This window comes from Lissotriton vulgaris, chromosome 9, assembly GCF_964263255.1.
Source record: "Lissotriton vulgaris chromosome 9, aLisVul1.2, whole genome shotgun sequence".
NCBI lineage: Eukaryota > Metazoa > Chordata > Amphibia > Caudata > Salamandridae > Lissotriton > Lissotriton vulgaris.
In genome coordinates, this window is record NC_141697.1 from 439,702,365 (window position 1) to 439,724,896 (window position 22,532).

Below are 22,532 nucleotides of genomic sequence, written 5' to 3' on the forward strand. Positions count from 1 at the left end.
CCATTCATTCTATCCGCTGACTCATAAGCTTTTGTCACGTGCAATGTGATGAAATAATATTTTACTAAACCTTTACATAACATATTACTATATTTATATTTATATTATATATTTATATTGATTGTTTTTCCAATTGTGTTTTGTTAGGAATTGCCCTGCTGGGACCAATTCTATATTGTACTATTTCATACCCAGGGGCTTGTTGGGTTTACCCTTCCATTATAATTATTGGCATTGAGTCCTTCTCTGCTGTCATTTTTTACCTCCAATATCCTGCCCTGTCTTGCCCACAAAACCTTCAAATGTTGCATACATTCAGCACATTTTCAGGCCCCGTCATTCACTTGGCTGAATCAGTGGCCTACTCAATCAAGGGAGATACATTGGTGATGCACTGGACCTCTCGCCTTAAAGTTGCGTCCTATGGTTTTATGTGCCTTGACATATGTTTCATGTGATGTGAGGGCTGAGTGGCAGGAAAATGTGGGTATGCTGCTGGATAATTTCCTGCAAGACCTCCTAAACTGATGTTTCTGCACATCAGTATCATGTTGGTTAAGAGAGACATTGCATGCTGATGGCACGATGTGGCATCTCCAGACATGAAAACTTGGTTAGGTGACGTAGACCACTGCATGACCGTGGAGATCTCGTTATACAGGCCCCTGGCTGCCGTCACAAAGTCCAGAAAATGTGATTCTTGCAGTTCCCACAAAGGCATTATAAAACGACTGATGAAAAGGGCATGGGTAAGGGGCTTATTGAGAGGATGGCCATTGAAATGTGTTTGCGACCTACCTATACTTAGGGTGCCACTGTCGGTACTGATTAGTCTACATCAATACTCTGGTTGAGACATTATGCTGTGTGGCCATGGAAGGATTAGGGAGGGGTGTGCAAAACTTGTGTAATCGCATTTAGGTTTAAAATTGCAGTAAAATGCCAATCTTACATTGTGTGCTATGTTTTAGCATGACGTGTTCTTCCATGCATATTGGGCGCAAGGATGCATTCATGCTAAAAATAGCACCAAATACACAAGGCCCTCAAATAACACATGCTTGTGTTCTGATCATTCACATTGTTCCCATCCATGCTGTCATTTTACCATGAATACAGCGTAATTACATGACGTGGTGAAATGGTAAAATTTGCACCGGGGTAATTAAAATTGTGCTCAGCGCTAACAAAGATGTGATTCGTCCTATGTATGTTACAGCAAGAAATGCCAATGCATTTTATTGTAATAAAAAGTTTGTTCTTATCGATCAACTTACCAATCCATGTATTGTACAATTCCCCAACACACATCTTTCACATCACCCACCCACCTAAATTCATCCACCCAAGCCTCAAACCATCTATTTATGCACCTACCCACTCAATACATCCTCCCAAATCCACCCACGAATCCATCCATTATTAATCAGTCTTCTGTGCCAATGCAGCCATTTATTCATCCTATTACCCATCTACACACAGTCCATTCATCCCCCCACAATCTGCATCCATGCAACCGACCAACCCAAACATTCTGTCAGCCCATCCATCCACAGGCCCATCACTGCACTTCAAACAATAACAACTTCAAAATTAATTAAGAACATGCTCAATATAAATGTAAACTTGGTATGTGCTTAAAAATCTTTGTGAAAATTATGTGGGAGGAAAACAGCAAAGAATTAAAATACATTTTAATGCCTTAAGAATAAAAGCACGTTCCACAACGTTATCTGTTGTGCTGACACTATTTGTCAGTTCCATTCAGTGCTCAGTTAACTTATTCATCTTTGGCAGTGCACTGGAAGCCAGTTCTTATGTATATTCTTCACATTTGTGAAGCAGGTTAGAAAGACATCACAGCAGCTGTTAGTTGCACAGTGTGAAAAAACCTGCAAAGCTCAATTGGCTGTAATTACGGGCAAAACCTGTATTGAGAACATAACGGACATCAGGCTGAATTTACGGACAGTCTGTGAAATTAATGGACTGGTCATCACCCTACACCTAACCACAGGGAACGATATAACCAAAAAGGCCACCTTTATTAGGACAGGTCTGCAGTTATCCTAGCATTTACATTCAGTAATATGTACCCAAGCCTCACTACTACACAGTGAACAACCTGTCAGCCCCTCCCTTAAAGATTTCCACCCCAAAATGCCAAACCCATCTAAAAGCAGTCACTCCCACGCCTCACAACATTTGCCATCTCCAGTCTCGCAACCATTCCTTCCACAGCCACTTCAAACACACGTCACAAAACTGTGCGTCTTGATCCTTAACAAGTCCTCCTCCATTGCCTTCAACAGAGACAAACCCGATAACTGCACCAAGTAATTTTCTCCCAGGTGGAATATTGGGAGATCTGGGCAACCTCTATTCAGGTAAAAGTCTGCCAATAAGAGCAATTATTATCCCCACTGCATTCTACTTTTACCCCACCACAAAACCTTGTCTGCTGCTGGGCAGTCCAAAAGAACAGCAGTTTGGGAAAGTGTCTGCACATTTCACAGCCCACTGAACCAGAGAACATGCCAAAATCCATGTCACAGTTTTTTATGATGAAGGAACTTAACACAAGCTACAAGAAAAAACACAATATAACCAACAACAATGTCACTTATCCAACATACCCATCCCAAATCGAACACCGCACTCTCAGCACCTGAAGGCGACCTCCCAATTCTCTCGATATCCTCATTTTGAAATTAAGCTGTGCAGCCTCAGACATTGCCTCAATCCTAAAAGTATGTGTACTGGAGTTGCTGGCATCAAATCTCTTGCATATCAAAGCTTTCCTCAACAGTCCCAAAACATTAGATACAATAATTCTAGTGCCATCAGCATGACAAAATATGTCCTTACCAACGGAGGAATACAAATACCATCTCCAGCCACAATTCCTTGCTCATGACCACACACCTACCCTAAACCCCTGGTCACTTGCAGAACAGTGAAGCAACATTTTTAACACCATGTCCGCCATCCTTCACAACCATTTCCTGTCTTCTCAAACCCAGCCTGTCCCTAGAACGTAATAACTCAGATACTCGAATCCCCCCCAAAAAAACATCCAAACCATGTAAAGCTGAAGAACCCCTTCCTCAGAAACCTATTACACGTAAACTACAGAACATCAATAAACTTGTTAACAAACAACATAATGGTTCTTTCAATTAAACCCGACCACCTCTTAACTCCTGACCAACTGATCAGTACCTTCCACACCAGTTTCCCCTCTGTAGGGTTGTAACTCCACAATAACTTACCATGAAATGACTAACCTGCTAATTTGCCAGAAATATAAACAACAGACAAACTCTTGTCAATCGAAATAAAACATAATGCATAAGGTCCTCGTGACTCAGTTCAAGTCTTGTCACATCACCACTTTTCCAGCTCGCACTGCTATTTTGAAACTCTGCCAACACTTGAACATGTTCAGAACTCCGACACAATCCACAAAAAGGAAATCCTCAAGATAACGTGAAACCAGTCGGTAACTTGTTTTCTTCCCTGCTCAAATTCACGCTCCCTGGGCCTGCTACGAAGTGGTGATGACACCGACCACACACACATTTGATCTTCTCAGACAAAAGCACTCCTCTTTCGCGGTCCTGCCATGCTTTGGAGGTACGGCCACGTATGTCCGTTATAGGGGAAAAAATGTCAGGTGAAATGTCAGCAACTCAATTTAATTGCACTGGCTTTTTAGCCAACAGCACATCCTAGGATTTGAGTTTGACTTAAAAATTGTAGGTATAAACTTAACAGCACCAATATAAAAGTATTTTTAGCTAAACTTTGAGGAATGGCAGAAAGTAACACACTTGATCTAGGTCGTCTTGTCTGCTATGCAATACGTTATGTGATGGGACCACCTGTTAGCTACAGTATATAGAACCCACAGCACTGTGGTGTGTTAAAATTAGATTTTGCATTTCTGTGCAGAGTGAACATGGAAGCAGAGCAGTGTACGTGATCACCCCCAGAACACTTCTGAGTGAAAGTGAAGAACTTTTTTCATTTGGGTTATTGGCCTTAGGCGTTTTGTAAGTTGTTGCAACTGGAAATGTCTGAATTGTTCGCAACTTGTCCTCAAGCAACTGCAGGTGGAAGAGGGCATACAAGTTTGACTGCTGTTGCATGGCAGTACATGTTATTGCTGTACAGTGCCAGTCACTAACAAAGGCTTGCTTCGTAGATTGTCGACTTTGCTCATGTGGGTGTGCGGATGGATGCAGGAATGAACCAATAGTTGGACGAATTATCTAGTGCATGGATAGATGGATAAATAGTATGTACACAGTTTGATGGCTGCATGAATGGATGAATACATGGATGTGGGTTGATCACTGTATAAGTTAATAAGTGAATCATTAATCCATGCTTTTGATGAATCCGATAATTATCCGCCCGCTGACTCATTGTCACATTAATCTACTTGTATCAGTTTTATGCTCAATAAAAGTGCGATTAGTGCCAGATATGTCTAATTAGAGGCCCTTGTTGGTCGCCACTTGTCTCTCTGGTTACCTTACAAGTTGCATGTATAGATGAAGCTACCGCCAGAAAAATTCCATTTCAGTCTGTTGGTAGCAGAACCGCAATTCCTCCCTTCAGCACCTAATGGTATTTCCGAACATGATGTGACTTTTCACATAGCAGCATTAAGTGAGTGATTGTGTTGGTTCCTCCAAAGAAACATTGGCATTGATCGGAGTTGTTAGGAGACTTGCCAGTGAATACTTTTTTTTTTCTTTCCGTTTTTTACATTTTTATTGCTCAGTTAAATTTGTTACAAAACAGCGCAACATTAAGAAAAAAAGAATAAAGATTAAACCAAGAAATAAAATGCTCCCATTCAATTTTGTAAAAATGATGGTTAAAAACTTCACAAAGCACGATCACTGACAGAAATTGAGAGAATTAGTCAGCGATGTTTGGCATGCTTGCTCTCACAGCAAAATTAGCACTCAAATGACCTTTCACTACATGACATAACAGCACCCTTGGTCAGTCTGATGTCCAATTGTACAGGAACTGCTCCACTGCATGGCTGTCTGAGCATGGTGTCATTTGTCAGTTTGCCATTTCAAGAAGGCATGAACTATTGGGGAAAAAGTCCAGTAGCATTGTTTTTGTTTTGGTTATAATTCTCTTCTATTTCCAGTGGGTGGCCACATTGCTGCACACCAAGCCACGCCCAATATTGCTCGAAAACCTTTACTACCTGCTGTGTCAGTGAAGAGCTCCAGTTGCTTTACTATCGCCCATATCTCCTTCCAGATCAGGGTACCCATTTCCTCCGATAGGAAAACTAACTCCACCCTGCAATCCTGCGTGACTCCTGATGACAGCCTGATGTGATGGTGCTTCTTGCAGATGCTCTTGGTGAGTCTCCACTGCCGCCTTGCAAATGCTCTTACCACAAGTCTGCGCCCGAGCTGCTGTTTTTCCTCAAGCATGGTTCTGGCCCGCCATTATTTCAATTGCTTTCTTCACCTTGGTGACTTTGTCAGATAGTACCCTGCTCACCCCTTGGGCAGAATCCAATTCAATGCTTAAGATGTCAGCATTGTTGAAGGGCCTGTTTCATTGCGCTGGTGGGACCCCAGCCATCTGCAGAAATGCTGCCAAAAGAGAATAACATTAGCCTTACTCAATTTACTCTAAGAAAAAGAAGTTCTCAAGATAGTATTGCTTCCCTCATGTCACGTGCCACTCATGCAGTGCCCACTCTAAGAAGGTGAATGACTCAAAGTACATGTACAATATGGAACAGCCCGTAGGCCAGCATTTGTCAAAATAACATTGGCCGTCAACTTGTAAGCCCAATAGGTGGAAACTATGGGGGGGAAACGGATAGAAGCCAAAAGGCTAACTTAATGTCCATTTTAGCCATCAGCGCGGACATGCTTGCATTCCTGACTAGGTCAATAGCCTCATCAAAAGTTGCATATGCTACTGAGCATTCCCCATGCTCAGTCCAATCATTTATGCACCTGCCGTCTTGGTGGGAGTGGGTGGATGAGCCTGAATTGTCTTGGGTCCTTTTTTTGGTTTTTCAGGAAGTGTTGCCAGGGGGATTGCTGAATTGACCCTTAATGTGACCTATCTACAACTCATTCTTGGCTTTCAGCTTTATTATATCTAAGAGCTACTCTGCCAATTGTAGGTTCTCATTAAGCCTGACTGTCTGAGGGCATTTAACCGCATCGCTGCGGCGGCTTTTCCCGCTGTGTGCGGCTTTTTTCAAATTACCGCGTTACATGACGAGCTCAGCTCGTCATCAGCATACTAGCGCCGTAGCTGATGACGAGCTGAGCTCGTCATCAGCATCGAAGGTGTTAAAGGGAATTCTGAAACCTTCCTCCAACCCTTCTAGCAATAGTTGCGTTTTTTGTTGTTGCCTGTGGTCCCTGTTGAGTAGTTTTTAGGTCTCGCAGACCTAGCGCTGCAGCGCGCATGCGCTCCTCTCTCTGCAAGGGTTTATTGTTATCAGTACAGTTTCCGAAGGGGATTTGAAGCCCCTCCCATCTTTTCGGTTGGGTGGCGCCATCCTCCATGCTAAATGGTGGCTCACAATTGAAAAGGAGGCTTCTTAATCCCTCCATGTTACCGCCCTGTCCAGCTTTTGGTTCTGCCCCCAGACTGGATCCTTTACTCACGGTGTGAGACGGTCTCCTTCATTAGCCGGGACGCACTATATTTTTCGCAGTGGTGACCGCTCGTTCCTACTGCAGGCACAACGTGTTTTCCTCGCCATGCCTGCTTTCACTTTTCATCCACTTCACTTTATCTACCGTGCCTTCCCCAAAAACACTTCATGCCATCGTAAAATAGCCGCAGGCTTGTCCAGCTCTCTTCGCTGCACCCTGCATTTGTATTCTTTAAATATAGTGTCCGGTCTTACTTTTGTTCTGTGCATTGCGGCTCGCTTTGAAACATACTTTATCTTTCAGCAGTGCGCTCATGAAATAGGCACTACGCTTTATTTTAATTATTACAACGTGGCATGCCAAGGAGTATCTTTAAACAAAGTGGCAGTGCCTGTCTTTTGTTGTGCACGGCGCACTTGAATTCATACTTTCACTTTCAGCGTGACCCTCATAAACGTGCACCATGCTTTAGTTGGTTTCGCCTGGTTTAGAACATTCCTTCTGGATCACTGCTTTTGCCCTCAGCAGTTAAAGGAATTATGATGCTAATTTGAAGTATTGCGTACAAAAAGTGCTTGAAGAATGTGCACTACACAAATGTAAAGTGCACCATTTTGAGGTTGGAGATCGGGGCAGCGTTGCTTGTGTTTTTTTTTCAATATCTCATACAATTTCAGCCTAGAAGCCTGTTTGCACGGCTCCCGGGCTGACACACAGCCGCATTATATCCCCCCTCATTCTGAGCTGTATTTAGAAAGACCGAAGTGCAAAAGGCAGGAGCCTTGAATTCCGTGGCCAGTACAATATTCCTGTTCCTGACCCGGACCGAGTGGGCGGCTGTGGGGGTATTGCTGGAATGAAGAGCCGGTTGCAGACTTTCGCAAATGCTCCTCTGTGGCTTTTATCCGTGGCCCGGCTAGAGAGCTGACCGGAGGTTGAGAAGTTTCATGCAGCGAAAGGGAACGTGCCCCGAAACGGATGTATGTGGTCTGAGGTGAAACACAGGCAGCCCGAGGCACCCAAGAACCGGATAAAAAATATACAGAAGCCTATGTGCCTATGGTATAGGACTGTGTGCGTGCCCGTATATCATGAGGGGGGAGAGCTTTGCATGTGTCTGTATAGGAGGGCGGCGCAAACATCCACATTTTTTGTATTTGTTTGGCATTTCACTGCCCAGTTTAATCAACCAATAGATACACCTGATTATTTAAGGTTATAATGAGTTATTGACTTTAGAAGCATATCCCACTTTGTGAATGTATTTTAATCACAGAATGTCCTAAATATGATAAAATGTGAAAGCACAAGCTATTTGTCTCCGAGCCATAGAGTTTCTGTCACCCGCACTTCTCATTTTTTCCACAACAGCAGTTCAAACATGAATGGTAAAATATCCTAGTTTGCAAATGTTTTCTATATAATTATCGCTCTGCCATATTTGCCTCATAATGCAAGATCTGCTGCATGATCTGACCATTTAAACTAATAAATTGTTTGTAGCTCAAATGTATCAAAAGTTAATAAAAAATGTGACTTGTGTTGCTGTGGAGTGGTTGGCTTATTGCAATGTCGACTGATCACCTCTCACTGCTGCATTTATACGTTACACTGGCACTAATAAGGCGACATCTTTAAAGAGACTTAGCATGTGTACACATGTCAAAATAATAAAATATCAGAAAATATACTCCATTACGCTGCAGCTTTTTTTTGTAATGCATACATTAGTCAACACTGTGGCATAATTTTGTCCTCCTTTGCTGCAAAATTAATTAGTGTCCCCACAGCAGGCAGCACATGTTAAAATTGCTTGTGAATGCAGCAGAGAGACTGAAGTTTGCAAACTTAGTTTGGTGTGCGTGCAAATCCTGCATTGCAAAACCTTGGTGAGCTGCAGCTACTACTGCTGAAACGAGGCAATGGCGGTACCTATGTATGAGGCAGACTACCCTCAAGGGCAGGGCCGGCCTGAACACTGGTGGTGCCCTGTGCATTAATGTTTGTTAGTGCCCACCAATGACCACCTCTGCCATGGATTCCCTCACTACCACCCTTTAAAAGTGCCCCTCGACTCTCTCTCAGATGCATTTAATTTGATTTACAGCACCACTCATACCATTGTAGGGTGTCAGAGCACATTACATCACAGACATGACACAGAGGCAATCAATATGTGTAAATCACTGTATACAAAATGTTACGTAAGACTTAGGACTTCAAGGTGTAGGAGTCACATGACAACCATACTAGTAGGCCATATAGTTTAATACTGATTGGTCTAGAGAAACAGAAACTCAGAATTTAAAACGTAATACTATGGTTGGGGTTCTCTTTAATAATCCGAATTGATTTCTGTCCAATAGAACACTTTTCGCAAAATTAGGATAATTAAAGACTGGGGGAAAAACATGACACTCTAATTTATACCTTGCAGTTTGTATGCAGCTCTTAGATGACAGTTAATAGCTCACTGTTCTATGTTAGGATTTCAACTTATAAACTGCAAGTAACAACAGGATCTCTCTGACAAAAGCAGTAGCCCACTGACCTATTTACATTATGTGCACTTTGTGATCTGCATGGTACATGTTCTTTGCAGCAGGCACATTTACCCTCTGAGCTACCATTCCAGGAGTCAAAACTTCCACTAGACAAAATTCCTATCTCTCGTTAGGAAGAACATTAATTACCAGAGTCATCATGACATTTTAATTGTTGCTGAAAATTGCTGGAAGCCAGGAAGAAGGCAGCAAGCGCTTTTAAAACCATAATATACTTGCAAACATAATGCCTCCACCCAAAGTCAGCACCCTGTGCGGTCACATCGGTTGCACCGCCCTAGAGCTGGCCCTTCTCAAGGGTCCTGTGACTCAGTGACAGTCACTGTTGTTCTGTTCTGTTCTAGGGTGTGCTGCTTCATAGGCCTCCCCGCAAGACTGGAGGTGAACTTCAGTATGGATTGTGGTGGACATGCCTTGAAGGTTAACCCACACTTGTCATGCTAGGGTCCACCTGCTGGTGCTAAGACAGCAGGGCTTCTAAGGTCTTGCATAGCCTTCTAAGGTCTAGCATGGGATTGTGCTCTCTCAGGAGAGTGGTCTGGTGGACTGGTTATTAAGGCTGTACCTGGTTCCCCAGGTCCAAATCCAGCAGCTCTGGCCATAGTGCCACATCCTCTCACCCACTGAACACCATACTGCCCCACTGAGAAACTCACACTGCCTTCAGCTACAACCCAATTGTTGCCGGCTATAAACCACTGGATGCGGCTCAATTTAAATTACGCACTAGACAAGAGCAATATGCGGCCTACAAAAAAAAGTAACAACATCCTGGAAAAAGCAAACACTCATCAAAATGTATGTCCGTATGCGTTATCCTACTTATGCCGGACTCCCTACAAAAACCCTGCATCTCTTTGTGGACCTTTTTTGTGGCCTGATCTGTTGCTGCCGGACAGTGTTCCCTCTCCAAACTCTCCTAGAAATGAACTATGTCCATATGACATAGCAACCTGCCCAACGACTGCTGATCTCCTTTAAGTCCTCTTTCATGTCTTTTACCAATGCTAGACCGTTTTTATTTCACCACATCATTCCCTTCTAAGTGTAAGAGTAAGATATCTGGGCACTTACCACCTACCAACAATCTGTTCAAGCAAGGCAACAACTTGTTCAACTGCATCCCCTCCCCCTTCCCATGCAAAAAAATTGTGTAAATGCCAACATTAAACCACAGATTTGATCTGTGAGGGTTGGACATGGCCTGCCGCTCAACCCACTTTATGAAGGAGAGTCTCGCAAACCAGATATTCAAACAGACCTTCAATGGCCCGGGAACAGAACCTGCAAGACAAAAACAAAATATCACAGCCTGTCCACTGCTCATCAACTCTTCTTGTTGACAATCATAACACTGGGAACAGTTGGATGTCCAATGCCCCAAACCCATGATCACTTTTTTACTCCAGACCCTCCTTCGTAGCCAACTTTATTCTGAAGGAGTGTGCCTGAGCATCTAAACTAATGCACACTAAGGCGTTGCGTAATTTTGCCAACAGATGAAGGTGGAGACTGACTTCCCTTCCAAATGCTGCTGAAATACATTCTCGCTCCCAGAGACTGCCGGCCGCTTCAGTGCTTGACCCCATCGCACGAGTAAGAACGGAGCCCCGGGGTAGGCGGGTAATAAAACACTCTTAATCTGATCCATCTTTGACTTGTATAGCCAACTCTGAATCCCTTCCCCACCCTGCTAACTTCCTCCCAAAGTATCCCCCAGTTCCCCTCACCTCCCAACAGCTCAGAGGCTCGGAACGCACCAAAGAACATCCATGACATAAGTGTGAAAAGCAGAACTGCCTCATCGTCTGACCTGCAAACACCTGGCAATACCGAAGCACCCTACTCGATATACTCCAATTCAAAAGTCTTCTCTTGCTACCAGACTGACCCTGCTTTCTTGACCACCCTTCCAGAAAACCTTCTCTCCAGCTTGCCTACAGAAAGAGAATAACCCCACCACAGCTTACCCATGAATGCGATACACGCTAACTTCTCAGAAACAGTCACCCTGGACTGTCTTTGAAAAAAAAAATGTTATTCATCTCATGAAAAATTGCACTATGTCCACCAAACTAGCCTACGCATCTGATCAAGGTTGTGCCCCCCCCCTGCCAAGAACTTGTCCCAAGCCTGAGAGTATGTCACTCTTGTAGACCTAGCGAACAACTCCGCTACCAACTGAAGCATCTTTTTTCTCCTGCTTTCCACAAGTCCTGTGGTATTCTGATCCCGACACTGTCCGCCTCTGTGGCCAGTCCATGGAATCTCTCCCACTATGAATAAGACACAGCATCTGCAATGCCAGTGTCCACACCTGGCATATATCTAGCTCTAAATACTATATCTAGCTGTAGGCTCCTTAACACAAATGCCCTCTGTAACTTTGTGTTACCAACCTACAAAATGCCCGGCTATATACCATTGGGCTATGAAAGTAGCCCAAAAATCGCCCAACCCCTGAGCAGTCTGACTGCTCCAAATTTCCCAAATTACCCAAGAGGCAGACCTCCTTGTGGTTGCTGCCCTCCAAATCCCAATTGGCCCTTTTGAATGGCACGGCCAATCCTGTATCTAGGATTTCATTCCTTCTGGATCTCTGACCATCCCTTGCTATTGGGGTGAGGTATGGGATTACCAATACTGTGGCTCTGCAGTGCCTGCATGCTCCTTCCCAATCCCCGACTTGGGAACCTGAGCCCTCATTGCACTTTAGACTCGGTCCCTGAGGCTGGCTGTGCCCGCGAGACCTATTTTCCAAAGCACAAAGATTATAGCAACCTCAGTTCTTAATTTGTGCTTGTGGTTTCCGGTGCTCTGCACTGGTACTTGACTGTTCACACCGGCACTTATGGCAGTCTGCCACATTGTGGTGCTAGTTGAGTAATTTGGAGATGAGCAGAAAACGGTTTATTTATTCAATATACATCAAAATTACTAATACCTGCCTCCCAAGCCGTTCTTATAGCATTGAGGCCCTGGAATGGTCTGAATTATCACACTTGTAGAAATGTTATGGTTAGTAGTTATATATGTAATGTTGTTGGCAGCTGGCAGGGGCAATGGGTGTTGCAATCAGCAGAGGCCTCCTTACAAGAGCCATGTCGCTAATATTTTTTACAAATCACACATTGTGTGGCGTGATAATCAGTGGAAACATGATACCATTTAAAGTACTTTGAACCTCTGGTCGCTTGGCTCAAGAGTGCTTGACCCTTTTTTAAATCAGCCTGAAAATGTCATGGTCGATTCGCACTCTCAGAGCATTTTTTGGTTGGAAGGTGTAACCATGCACACCGATGAGAGGAAAATTCTGCATTTTCAGCAGCTGTAAATATAAACAACTGAGTCACACTATTGAGGGTTAAGTGCTAAAATCTGCAACTTCTTAGTGCCCCTCGCCAGACAATTCAAAAGTGCGTGTTATGTGGTGTTTACTGCAGTACTGTTTAACCCCTTCGGTGCGCTGAACGGCCGGAGGCCAGTGATGGTGTTTCCGATCACGTGGCACATGGAATCCCTCTGGTGCGGGCACCAGAGGGATTCCTTTGCCCAACCAACAGCTGCAGGAGCTGGGGAAGAGTTTCCCCAGCTCCCGAGGCTGCTCCCCTGGTTTCCCTCAAATGACGATCAGAGGACACGTGAACCCGCCAGCAAAATTAAAGTTTTTCTGCCTCCCCAAATCTGTTCCCCCGGGAGGGTAGGGGGCATAAAGCCTACTAGAAAGCAGGGATTTTTTTTGTAGGGGTGGGGGCTGCCAAAAATAGGTATGACAATGCCCCCTGCCCCCAAAAGAAATTCCAGTCTTTCTGCCCCCCCCCCCCCCCCCCCCCAGGGCGGCAGATGGAGGCAGTAGCCCCCAGTCTGACCCACATGGTGGGGGGGGATTGAATGCCAACAAGAAGCCAGGGATTTTTTTTTTAAATATGATTTAGGGGTGGGGGCTGCCCAAGATGGACAAGTCATTGCTTCCATCCCCGCATGGGCAGATGGGGGCAGTAGACCCGGTTCTTTCCCCCGGTGGTGGGGGGAGGGGGGGTGGCAGAAAGCCCACTACCATGGATTATTATCATTTATACGTATGGGTGGGGGTTGCCCAGAACGGGCATGCCAATGCCCCACCCCATAACAAATTACCACTGTCTTTCTGCCCCCATCCCCCCACCATCCCTGGAGGCAGATAGGTGCTAACGGCCCTTATCTGCCTACTGGGGGGTGGGGCAGAAAGCCCAAAAGGCATCAGAATATATATAGTTTTTTAATTTAGGGGTGTGGGCTGCCCAGAATGGGCATATCCTACGGCAGACCCAAGACCTACTCTCCTTCAGAAGACTCCACAAGACCTGGCTCTTCGAACAGTAGCAGCACCCCCCCCCCCCCTTTCCTCAGCGCCTTGAGACCCTCACGGGTAAGTAGCACACTTTACACGTTCTCTGACTGATTGATTGATATCGATGCCCCCACCACCTCCCAAAAAATACCTATTTTCAGCCACCCAGAGGTGGCAGAGAGCCCACTAGGTGCCAGCCATTACGCTTGCGTTTTTTTAATGAGTGGGGTTGGGGGCTGGGGCGGCCCAGTATTGGCATACCAATGCCCCCAGCCCCCCCAAAAAATAGACAGTCTTTCTGCCCCCTTGGGGGCATATTTGGACATATCGGGACAAGTGAGGTATCATTTTACTCAGAACAAGGGGAACGTGGGTGGTAGGACATTTGTGCCAGCATGGTGATCCCTTACAAAAATGTATGGAAAAAGTGATTCTTTTTTCAGCTAAATTGGAGGTTTGTGGGGGATTCTGGGTAGGGAAACTTTGGGGGATCCATGCAAGCCATCCCTCACTGGACTCCCCAAGATGTCCAGTTTTCAGAAATGTGGGGGTTTGGTAGGTTTCCCTAGATGGCCGTGAGCCCATGGCCAAAAAAACAGATGCCCCCTGCAAAACCAGATCATTTTATGATGAGTAATTTTGAAGTCTCCACAATGATTTTTGGGCTCTTGCCTTTCGCTGGTACTTGACCCACCCCAAGCAAACCATACCTCCCTGGACTCCCCCGGGTCTCTAGTTTTCAGAAATATGTGGGTTTGGTAGGTTTCCCTAGATGGCTGCCGACCCCGGGACCAAAAACGCAGATGCCCCCTATGTATCTGAAAACTACCTGGTTTTGCAAGGGGTGTCACTTGAATTTTTGGTCCAGGGCTTACGGTCATCTAGGGAAACCTACCACACCCACACATTTCTGAAAACTAGACACCCTGGTGAGATTCCCCCAATGTTTCCCTACACAGAACCCCTAGCAAACCTCAAATTAAGCTGAAAAAATGTACTTTTTCCAGACATTTTTGTGTGGGATCACTGTGCCGGCACAAATGTCCTACCGTCGAGCGTTCCCCTTGTTCTTCCGAGTAAAATGATACCTCACTTGTGTGGGTTGGGCAAAGGCCTGTGACTGGGAAGAGCCAAAAGTATAGGGATTTAAGGTATAGCACCGCAAACTAAGCGCTACATTTTTAAATAAATACGTTTTTAGCAGATTCTGCAGTGGATAGCCACACAAGTGAGGTATCATTGTTCTCTGGAGACCAAGGGGAACGCTAAGTGGTAGGACATTTTTGCCAGCACAGTGATCTCACACAAAAATGTGTGGGATGTGATTTTTATAGCTAAATTTGAGGTTTGCAGGGGATTCTGGGTAAGAAAATGTTGGGGGAGCCACGCAAGCCATACCTCACTGGACTCCACAGGGTGTCTAGTTTTCAGAAATGTGTGGGTTTGGTAGGTTTCCCTAGATGGGCCCCAGCCCGGGGCCAAAAAACAGGTGACCCCCCCCTGCAAAACCAGTTCGTTTTACGATGGGGGGATTTTGCTGTTTACGCAGTACAATTTGGGCCATTTACTGGTGCAGCCACTGTGCCTACCCACACAAGTGATGTCCCATTTTTATCGGGAGACCTGAGGGAACACTAGGTGGTACGAAATGTGTGTCAGCCCGGTGATCCCACACCAATGTCACACAGAAAAGTGAGAACATTTTGATTTTATTTTTCTGTGGATTTTGGGCAGGGAAACATTGGGGGATCCACACGAGCTATACCACCCTGGACTACACAGGGTGTCTACTTTTCAGAAATTTGTGGGTTTGGTAGGTTTCCCCAGGTGCCCCACCCTTGCAAAACCAGGTTGTTTTGTGATAGGTGATTTTGAAGTCTCAAGAATACGTTTTGGGCCCTTGCCTATTGCGGGTACTTGAACCACCCACACTAGTGAAGTATCATTTTTATCGGAAGACTTTGGGGAATGCTGGGTAGAATTTTGTGGATTCACGCAGATTCAGAACTTTCTATCACAGAAATGTGAGGAAACATTTTTGGGGGTTTGTTTTTACAAAGCTTGGGGTTTTCAAGGGATTCTGGTTAAGAGAACCTGGTGAGAGCCACATCACCCCATCCTGGATTCCCTCTGGGTATCTAGTTTTCAAAAATGTATAGGTTTGCTAGGTTTCACTAGGTACCGGCAGAGATAGGGTTCAAAATCTACAGCTAGGCACTTTGCAAAAAGTCAGTTTTCACTGTAAAAATGTGGTGTGTTGCGTTTTGCGCCGTTTCCTGTTGTGGGCACTAGGCCTACCCACACATGAGGTATCATTTTTATCAGAAGACATGGGGGAATGCAGGGTGGGTGGAACTTTGTGGATCCACGTAGATTGCAGAACTTCCCATCATAGAAAAGTGAGGAAATGTGTTTTATTTGACAAAGTTTGAGGGTTTGCAAGGGATTCTGGGTAAAAGAACGTGGTGAGAGCCACACAAGTCACCCCATCCTAGATTCCCCAGGGTGTCTAGTTTTAAAAAAGGTATAGGTTTGCTAGGTTTCCCTAGGTGCCGGCAGAGCTAGGGTTCAAAATCTACTGCTAGGCACTTTGCAAAAAAGGGTCAGTTTTCACTGTGAAAATGTGGAGTGTCCACGTTGTGTTTTGGGCCGTCTGCTGTTGCAGGCACTAGGCCTACCCACACAAGTGAGGTACCATTTTTATCGGGAGAATTGTCGAGCAACTGTTATTACCTATTGACTTTCGATGCATTTCTGCCTTCCAAATGTAAGACAATGTGTAAAAAAAAAAAAAGAAAACTTTGAAAAATGCCCTATAATTCACATGATATCGGGTACCCACAATTTCTGAGATGCGCAAATAGCCAATGTTTCTAAACTCTATATTTTGTTCTCATTTCAGAAATACATAGCTATCTTTCATACCGATTTTTCATTGTTTATATTTTCCAAAATGAATTGCTATAAACACGGTACACAATAAAAAAACATTGCAAGATGCTGCACAGTTATTGGCTCCGGGTTCGTCTGGTACTTGGTGAACCTATAAGTCTTATATATCCCCACAACCAGAAGGGTCCAGCGGATGTAAGTGTATTGCTGTAAAAAAGCTCTCATACTTAGAAGAAGTTACAGGCGGAAAAGTTATCACAAACAGCAATTTTTATTCAACTCCTTTTCATTTTCTTTCTATTTTCAACTGTTAGTTTCTATTTAAAAAAAAAAACTTAAAGGATCTACACAAATGACCCCTTGCTGAATTCAGAATTGTGTGTTTCTATTTTAAATATATAGCTTTCCAGGATCCATTATTGCTTTCATACCCATTTCTATCATTAACTGGAAGGAGTTTGAAAGCACAAAAATTGCAAAAATAGGCTATGTCCCAGTAAAATGCCAAAACTGTATAAAAAATGGTGGTTTTCTGACAAGTTATTCCGTCCCTGAAAGCTGGGAAGATGGTAATTTCAGCACCACCAACCCTATGTTGATACCATTTGCAGGGAAAAAATAGACACATTCATCTTCAGCACTTTTTTCCAATGTTTCCCCCCAAAAACAAAATTTGGCTGTATTTTGGCTAACTTCTGGGTCTCCTCCAAGGGAATCAACAAACCCTGGGTACCTTTAAAATTCCCATGATATTGAAAGAAAAGGACGCTCACTTGGCGCGGATGCCATATGTGGTCAAAAAGTTACAGGGGCCTACACGCGAAGTACCCCAAATATTGAAAAAAGGCTTAGCACAGGGGGTGGGGAAAGGCCTTGCAGCGAAGGGGCTAAATTTATAGCTACCCTGATAACTGAGCAGATAAAAGACTAGCAGGAGAAAGAAGTACTTTTTGTCTCCAAGTTGTGATTTTGGAAACTCAGTTTAAAGTCTAATGTTAAGATATCAGATAGTCAACCTGTGACCCTGGGCATCCTTGTGTAGGTCTCCCACTTACTGTTGCATACCCCACTGCTGCAGTCATTTACTCACTACTGCTAACCCTGTTGCATTCAGTCACTCACATACACTTAATTGTTCAATCATTCACTGCTGTACCTTCATTAATTCTTTTCTTTATTTACTCACTCAGTGCTCCACTGATTCAATCCTGCATATATAAGCATTTGTTCCTGTACCCACTCTTTCACTGCTGCATTTATGTACTTTGGTACAATTCATCTTTCATTCCTGGACCCAGTGCATCGATCATCGATTGTTTCACTTATTCACATGTTTACTAATTCTTTCCTGCATTCATGTATTCATTCAATCATGTTAGCTCACATCTTCCTACATCTACCATCTCATTCCCCCCCAGACTCGCTCCCTCCTGTGTACGTATTCAGGTCTATACTTATCCATTCATTCGCATACACTCATGCATGTTTTCTACTTAAGGTTACACTGCATAGAGTGCACAGATAGATTATAGTCAAAAAGAGGGTGTACCTTCATCCATACATGCACTCACTCACCAATCCTCTCCTTAATTCTTTTTCACATTCACCTATATATCAACTAAAAATACCAGCCAATGAAGAAGCATTTATTTATATAAAAGTCGAGTCAAATTGCCTTTGCAATTGCTTGTTTCAGCTTTGTTCATTTATTTTCCAAAGATCATTTTGTTTTGTATGTTCATTCATTTGTTGCTTATTTGTTCTGTTGGTTATAATTATACAATTAATCCAAGGCACGCGGTAGCCCTACTTTAGTTTGATCCAAGATTACTAAATTATCAGCGGATTGAAACATTTCAATCCTTTGAATTTAGATGCTGGGTGAAAGTTTCTAGTGATATTTGTTGTGTATATATTGAAAATAGCAGTGGGGCTAGCACACATCTCGGAGTCTGATATTTGTTGCAGTGGATTCTGTGATGTTTGCCAGGAGACCGTGAGACGATTAGCCTTCATGCATTAGTTATGATTAAAATGTGTTGAGGAATGACATATGGGGTTCCAACAGTCTCTTGTTTTTTCACATTTGCATACGTGCTTTGTTTGAATGATTGCATTTCTATCACTGTCACGTTTGTTATTGTTTTTGTTTGGAACTGTCATTGTGCAGAAATAACTACGCTACCTTGATGGGAAGGTCCCTGTTAAGGGCTGTGTTATGTGTCTTTCTACCACCGTTGCTACATAGATGTTTATTTATCTCCCCTCCTCAATTGGTTAATGTGGCTTTTTCTCTAAAAGAGAGGTAGGTCCTCTCTATGTACTTTCTTTGGTGCCCTGCTCTATTAGTTTATTGATGAGGGTATACTTGGACCTGGCCCTGATGAATGCCCGAGACCACTCGACTGAACCAAAGGGGCAGAAACATGTTGGCAAGTTCAGTCAGTAACTCATAATGGTTATTGCAACCAGAAATGTTCTCTGACAACACCTTACGTTTTTTTTTAAATAAGCCTAGGATACCACCTAAATAAAGGATATTTTGTGGATTATCCTAAGGCTTTTTTTCCTCTTTGAACTGGAGCCAAGTTTTATCCAGAACAAATAAGTAATTTCTAAGAACTCCCTCAGGTCAGACCCACCCTGAGTTCGAGTCTGCCCTGGTCGTACCACCTTACCAGGGTGGGACGATGTGTCAAAGGATGAAGCATGTAACATTACGTGAGTGAGCCTACCTCATCTAATTCTTTTACCTGAGGGAGTGTAACAGTAGGTGGTGAGACTGCCAATAGCTATAGGTGTCTTACGAAAATTGTTCCATGCACTAGAAAAGGGCGTCACTCCAGTGTTTGTGTTTCATTGGTTCTCTGGGGCAGGCGTTAACCTGGTAGTACCTCTTTCTCTCTCCTTGTGGTATATGGTGTTTCCAGGGCCTGTTGGAACTCTAACCAAAGTACTTGCATAAAATGATATAACTACTTTTAGCAAGGGCTGTGGGATATTGCAATTGATCAGTTTGGGCCAGTCTGTATTCCAGTCAACCTTGTTGAAGGCCACTGTGCAGTGCACAAAGTACACAGATAGGAAGCCAAACAAATTGATGGATTTATGTGCCATGTAAAACATTGCGAGTATGTTATCGATGTTGCTGTAGTTGGGTTGAAAGCCAGCTTGATTGAAGGTACCATTTATTTTTCAGTGGCCCAACTTTAAAGGTCTTCCAAAAATCATTCTGGCATATGCTTTGGCCTGTGAATTTAAAAGGGTTATGAGACCGTAATTACTAGAATTTGTGCTGGCGCCCATTATTATCGATGGGAAACAGGATGGAACCTTTCCAAGAAACAGGCATTCCTGTCAGAGGGGAAAAAAAGGATACAGTCTGTTTACTCTATTATAGATTCCGTCTTGTATACCTAGCTGGGGAATCCATTCAGTCCTGGGTTGCTATTTCACCTACAGGACCTTAAGGCTTGGTTAACCCAGGATGTGCAAAGCAAACGCAAAGAGATGATGCACGGAGCCCTGAAACCTTTCAGACACTCGCCGCCAGGCACAGATCTGGGTTGAATCCATCATAGTTCTTTAGCTCACTTTGCCACCTCAGTTCAGACCCAGCCATATGAAAATCATTGACCCTGTTCCTTAAGGGAACAGTCAAGCCCAAACTGCCAAACCAGGTTTTTGCTGGACAGGAATGAAGCATTATATAGATATAGAGAGATAGATCTATTTTTCATATGTTTGGCGACTTCTTCAATTTGTCAGAACTGGGAAAGAGCTTAGATGCCAGTTAAATATGATCAAGATATGACTACCAACCAGGTTGAAGTTGGATTGGCTTTGAGAGAATTAGTTGTGGTGTGCATGTGTTTGTACATGAAAACTTATGTTCCAGCTTTGGGAGTACAAAGGTGCTTCTGTGGCTCAGGTTTTCCATAAAGCAGTGAAACTACAGTGGCGCAAATTCCAACCACCCTCCCACCTCCTAAATAAAGCACAGGGGTTAGGTAGGGTTGGAAATGGGACACGTTCACCATGGGGCAGAGATGAAGGTGCCCCTCAACAATAGCCTTACTAAGGGGAAGCAGCAGCTATTCTGGGCAGGTGGAGGGAGAAGATGGCAACAGCTGAGCATATCATACTTGGGCATCAACCCCACTGCAAACACAATGCTGTGAATGGAGCTGGGAGAGTGATGCTGCATTTCATGATCCTAGCTATTCAAGTGCACTTAAGTGTGGGGGGCGGGGGGGGCAGATGGAAATGTGCTGCCAGAGAGGATTCTGTAAGACACATGTCGCTTTCTGTAAAGAATTGATAGTAAGTCCTTTGTAGTAGGTGACTGCCTAATAACTGTCTCCTCCATAAGATTCCAATATACTTTTCCTGGTTTCGAAATATATTCTTAGAGCTCCCCCATCATGTGTCTATTTTATGTGCTTTGTAAGTGGGTGATTACAAATGTGCGGAACATGAAAAAATAATTGTCTTGTGTGAATGGTAGTCTAGGCATGGTTAACTTACGTTTTTCCGTCTTATCCACAGTACTGTTACCTCGGCCTAACGCTTTCGCGTCTGCTCTGAAAAAGCAGCCAAGTCTTCATGATGAGCATTATGCACAGCAAACAAAGCTGTATGACTGCTTTGATTCTCCAGGCAATATCTTGGTTCTCCCGTAAGTATTGAATATACTTTTTTTTTTTCCTCAGAATTGGTGCATTAGATTTTCAACATCAGTTCATTAACTTGCCATAAAATTGCATAATATTGATATATGTGCATAGGCAAGCTTAAAACATACATTTGCAATACAGAAGTTTCATTTGTTATGCTGAGAGCGAGTGCAACAAGCAAATAAAATGTCAGCCAGAGAGGCTAAAGGGGAGAGGAACACGTCTGGGGGGGGGAGCGGCAGGGCACACCCTATAGGTTGCATGCAAAGGTATGAGGTATACCCCTATGTCTGTGCTGGCTAACATGGGTGCATGAGGGCCGGGCCTGCTAAAAAGTACATCCCTCCTCCCAAGGGAGGATAGTCGGTAGACATGAGAGGGTGCCTACAAAAGAACTATTGGACCCTACCCAGCCGTATCCAGACAAAGGGACCAGGTGACTACCTAGCCAAACACTGAAGAAAAGAACTCAAACCAAGGAGAAGAGGAATAGGGATACTCCAGCTAAGCAGGGGGAAGTGTAGGGCCAGTAATCTTAACATTCTTTAAAAAACTGCGTGGTGCTATGGAGGGGGGAGGGTCCCCCTCTCCCCTCATCCCCATCTGTGTCAGTGGCCAGAGCAAGTCGCCACTTGAGGCCATTAGTCAAACAAGTGAAGGGCTCGGAGCCTGGGTGGCCAGCAGCAAAGGTATTCCTTTCAAGACATATAATCAATCAGAGGCTGCCAGAGACTGGCAAATTTATTTTCTGAGAACGTTATCTTTTGTGACATTTGCTGCATAGGCAGGGTGTGCCAAAGCAGAGTGACCCTGGCTGCCACTGAGGAGACAGCAGTGGTCTTTCAGGCCAGGGCTTTAAGTTGCTTTGCTGCTCCAGTCATGTGGCAGACAAGGTACTCGCCCGCTTGTGTCGCTGCCTCAAGCTTAAACAGGTGAACCCCTAGGATGATTATGCAGTAATTTGCTGGTAGCGGAAACCCCAGTGTGGTGTTAATATTCGCCAAGAATTCCTTCCAAAAGATAGTGATAGAAGGATACACCCCAGTGTACTTGTCCATGGTAGATTGTTTCGACGTGGCTCCGGTAGGCTTACCTTAGCCATTATGAACGATACTGGGGAGGGACAGTCCAATGGAGGAGCTTACTGGAAGTGAGAGAAAAGCACAGCCCCCACAGCAGGGACACACCACTGGTCGGCCGAAAACGGTCACCCTGGGAGGGTCCAGCACCCACAAGTCGCACTAGTACCTTGCCGAGCCGCCTCCGCATGCGGAGAACCCCACCCTCCCTAGCAGGCAGACCCAGGTAATGGCGCCCTTCAGTAACAGGGAAAACCTGATGCCACATAGGGAAGGCACCCCCCAGGCCAGTGTGATGCTACAGGCAATATGGCAGTCTCCCCGGC

The 22,532-nt window shown here is 44.3% G+C and overlaps 1 protein-coding gene across 1 annotated transcript in view; it reads left to right on the forward strand.

Annotated features, from left to right (window-relative positions):
- The window catches only part of LOC147690254 (60 kDa lysophospholipase-like), a 363,203-nt gene that overhangs the window by 2,830 nt on the left and 337,841 nt on the right, over nt 1-22,532 (forward strand). The window contains exon 2 of the mRNA XM_086937891.1: nt 21,000-21,129. Coding sequence (XP_086794017.1) covers nt 21,000-21,129 — 130 coding nt within the window. The remainder of the gene's footprint in view (nt 1-20,999; nt 21,130-22,532) is intronic.